General features: G+C 55.2%; 1 protein-coding gene across 1 annotated transcript in view; it reads left to right on the top strand.

Annotated features, from left to right (window-relative positions):
• The window catches only part of EIF4A1 (eukaryotic translation initiation factor 4A1), a 20,186-nt gene that overhangs the window by 349 nt on the left and 15,509 nt on the right, over positions 1 to 4,328 (top strand). Inside the window, 3 exon segments of the mRNA XM_018574922.1 lie at positions 3,306 to 3,354; positions 3,737 to 3,869; positions 4,032 to 4,171. Coding sequence (XP_018430424.1) covers positions 3,306 to 3,354; positions 3,737 to 3,869; positions 4,032 to 4,171 — 322 coding nt within the window.

Raw genomic sequence — 4,328 nt, 5'->3', positions numbered from 1 at the left:
CCAGCATCAATCATGTCACCCGGGCGGGTTTTTTTATTTTCTCGCCGAGAAAACTGCCGCACGTCGCTCCTCCCCCCTACCGGGCTCTGATGGCGGCCTCCGCCCGGCTGCACGTGGGCGCCGTAGCCAGTGTGGGGGAGGGGGGTTGCGATACAAGATGGCCGCCGGTAGGGGGAGGGCAAGGAGAGCTCTCCTCTTAAGATGGCGGACACTTCCGGTGCTGCACGTGGCCCCCGGGGGAGGGGAGACCTCCGATCATGAGATCTCAGGTTGTGACGTCGAAGATCCGCTGGGATTGTGATAGTGTATAGGCCGGCCTATCCCAGAGGGACTACAACTCCCAGTATGGCCTGATAGGGGGCAGTGTGTAGTACCAAGCGGATGGCTGGAGAGACTACTACTCCCAGTGTGGCCTGATAGGAGGCAGTGTGTAGTACCAAGCGGATGGCTGGAGAGACTACTACTCCCAGTGTGGCCTGATAGGAGGCAGTGTGTAGTATCAAGCGGATGGCTGGAGAGACTACTACTCCCAGTGTGGCCTGATAGGAGGCAGTGTGTAGTACCAAGCGGATGGCTGGGGAGACTACTACTCCCAGTGTGGCCTGATAGAAGGCAGTGTGTAGTACCAAGCGGATGGCTGGGGAGACTACTACTCCCAGTGTGGCCTGATAGAAGGCAGTGTGTAGTACCAAGCGGATGGCTGGGGAGACTACTACTCCCAGTGTGGCCTGATAGGAGGCAATGTGTATTACTGAGAGGATGTTTGGAGGGACTACAACTCCCAGTGTGGCCTGATAGAAGGCAGTGTGTATTACTGAGGATGATTGGAGGGACTACAACTCCCAGTATGGCCAGATAGGGGGCAGTGTGTATTACTGACAGAATGTTGCAACACTGTTTAGATGTCATTGTAAGGACTACAACTCCCAGTGTTGCTGGGGATGAGTTTATAACATCCATCCTCACGTTGCTACTAAAGGCGTTCCTTCATGGATTTAAGTGGATGGACTACAACCCCCAGTGTGACCAGGGAAGATGGCCAACTATCATATTGTGACGTCCATCCTATGTTAAGCAGTATCTCTAGGGTATTGATGGACTACAACCCCCAGATGAAAGGCCTACTTCCTTGGTTGTGGATGGACTACAACTCTCAGTATGGTTGGAGGGGTGCCGGAAGATGACCCGGGAGGATTCCAAATTCAGATGTTTCCTCCCTGTGTGGGACTACAACCCCCAGCCTGGCCTGTGAGGGGTCCCTAGAGTAGTCCTGGATGTGCAGAGTCCAGCTCCCTGGGGAGGTACTACAACTCCCATCCTGACCTGGAACTGGTCCTCCTGTGGGGGGGCTTCCAGTTTATGGACAGTGTATGAGGGGGGTCGGTGGTCTCTAACAATCCCTGTATATATGGGGGGAGGGGATATCTCTGGTATATGGGTGGTGAGGGGATATAGGGGCCCCTGATTGGCTCGGGGGTCACATGGTCTGGACTGTTCTCCATGGTGATGGGCCCCGGCCCTGCGAGGGTGACACAATGTGCCGTCGTCAGCTGGATGACTAAGCCGGGGGATGGTTATCGCTCGGCTCCAGCCGGGGGTGGGGATCCCGTGTAACCGGCGTGTCTTCTGTACCCGCCCAGCGTGTTCTACGCATGTGTGACGCCTCGTACATTCCTGGCCCCGCGGCTCCCCTGGACACCGCCGTCCTCGGCTTATTAACCCTTCGTGTGCACCCGGCGAGCCGCGCGTCGCCCATCACATCCCGGGGAGGACTCTCTGGAGGCCAGAACCTCGGCGCTCTGGAATGTCACGGGGGTGAAACCTCCAGGGGGGCAATTTATGAGGACTCCACCCAATCTTCTGGTCCTCTACTTCCTGCTAGTGTGCACCCCCCGCCCCAATATGCTACACTGTGCACCCCCCCAATATCCTACACTGCACCCCCCCAATATCCTACACTGCACCCCCCCAGTATCCTACACTGCACACCCCGATATCCTACACTGCACCCCCTCCCCGTATCCTGTACTGTGCACCCACAATGCAGTGTGCAGCCTCTAGGCCCCGGACTTTGCCATACCACCAAGTAGGCCTCTCGATCTTCAGTCTGGGGGAGGCGTGGAGTGCAGATCTGGCGCTGGGTTGGTGGCGGCCGCCGTCATGGACCTTCGTGTGTAAAATATCGGGTTTATAATAGAATTTAAAGTGGACCTGTTATAGAAACAATGGCGGTGACGGAGTCATTGGGGGGGTCACATGACGTCACCTCACCTTTTCCATCTTGGTGTGACCTTTGAGGTTTGTTGGTCTTGGTGTCAGGCAAAGTGTATGCCGGGGATCGGCATCTTCGACACTTCCGCTGCTGTGGGAACTAGAATTCCCATCAGGCGTTGTAGGACAGCCAATGATGGGAGTTTTGCCCCTGCTGGGATGCCGAGGTTGCCTATCCCCGGTGTAAGTCTTGGCTTCCTCCAGAAGGTGCGGGGTGACCGGGTCTCTGTGAGCCCCCAGCCGGTGGGTTGTCTTCAGATGGATTACCTAACACTTTCCATATGTGGTGGGCTGTGCAGTAGGGATTGAAGTGTTCCCCCTACGTGCCCCCCCTCCCCCCACCACTCACACAGGGCCCTGTGCTGCGCGCACTGCAGACCTGTAAGGTGACCTTTGCTGAGCTCGCACTATTGAGTGGGGGAAGGGAGCTGTGAGCAGATGTGTGTGTACGGGGAGAGGCTTGTCAGTGCTGGAAATACATGCGATGGGTTCTGTGGGCCCAGCGCCTCATTGGTGGGACCTCCGAATATCAAAAATGAACTTGTCAATGTCGGCGTGCCGGAGTCTAGTGTGCGGATTATCGCATGTGAATGGGGCCTATATGCCGGGAACGGCAGTCCGTGGTGGCGTGTGTGGGGATCTTGTATGGACCAGACCAGCTTCTCAACCAGCATTCCATGGAACCCCCGGGCCTCCTCCAGAGGCTCCTTGAGTATTATCGGCCTGATCTCATCGCAGGGTGGCTTCTTCTGGCCACCAGCGCCGGGTCTTCATCCTGTGTCCTCCATGCTAATGTGCCACATTGAGCTGTAGAGGGTATTTTTTTGGCAGGTGCTCTGAGACACTGGGAGGCTTAAGGTCCGTCCATGGTCAGTCCAGACCCCGGGGTGGTTGTGGGCTCCTGGTAAATTTCTGCTCGTGTGTTTTGCCCCGGGTTCCTCCAAAGGCTTCAGAGATTCATAGTGGAGACTTCTGAATGAAGATTGAGGTTCCTGTGTACTTCATTAACAAGTGCTTTTGTTCCTTCATTCCAGATCCAGAGACAATGGGCCCGAAGGCATGGAGCCCGATGGTATTATTGAGGTAAGTTGGCCTTGTGGTGGTCTCGTCTTCTACTCGTATTGGTTTTTGGAAGCCCCCAAAATGTAACAATTATGTTCTAACATAACTCGGGACGCACAGGTCATAATTAGGACCTTCCTGGAGTTCCATACCGCACAGGCGGCTCATTGTGAGGTGACACGGAGCCTGTAACCCTCCATGACACATGGGCCATGACTTCCTATAAAGGGAGGTGGGGCTCGTTGGTATTGGATCTGATTTTACTAGTGTTGGGTGTTGAGTTGGTGGTGCGGGTCACGGTGCATTATGGGGGTTGTAGCTTATGTATGTATTTGGAATGGGCTTCTAAGAGTCCAGATTATAGTGACTGCCCGCTAAACCTTCATCCTCGTCTTCTCCACAGAGCAACTGGAATGAAGTGGTGGACAGTTTTGACGATATGAACCTGTCGGAGTCTCTCCTGAGAGGGATCTACGCCTATGGTTTTGAGAAACCGTCTGCCATCCAGCAGCGAGCTATTCTACCTTGTATCAAGGGTGAGTGCCGAGCGTCCGCTCTTATCGGGGAATGGGATCTACTTGGGATTCGGTTCCCTTGTGCGTCACACAGCTCATTGGATCTAATAGGGACCCTGAAGACCTATCCAGGGGCCTGCGTGCTCTATTGCAGCCCATTGTAAGCTTGTCCTCTCTCTGCAGGTTATGATGTCATTGCTCAGGCTCAGTCTGGAACTGGGAAAACCGCCACATTTGCCATTTCCATCCTCCAGCAAATTGAGTTGGACATGAAGGCCACACAAGCCCTGGTCCTGGCCCCAACCCGAGAGTTGGCCCAACAGGTGAGTTTTGGCCATTGGTGGTGTGAGGTGTGTGCATTTTGGTTGGGGCAAGCGAGATGAATGGACTCCTTGGGGTAGGGTTGGCTTTGATGGCGAGGCGGATGGACTCCTTGGGGGTGGGGTTGGCTGGCGAGGCAGGTGGGGTCGAGGCGGATGG

This window comes from Nanorana parkeri, unplaced genomic scaffold, assembly GCF_000935625.1.
Source record: "Nanorana parkeri isolate BGI_ZX_2015 unplaced genomic scaffold, ASM93562v1 scaffold3369, whole genome shotgun sequence".
In the NCBI taxonomy this organism is placed as follows: Eukaryota; Metazoa; Chordata; class Amphibia; order Anura; family Dicroglossidae; genus Nanorana; species Nanorana parkeri.
The sequence above is the reverse complement of the archived record's forward strand: the minus strand, read 5'-3'. Positions and strand labels throughout refer to the sequence as shown.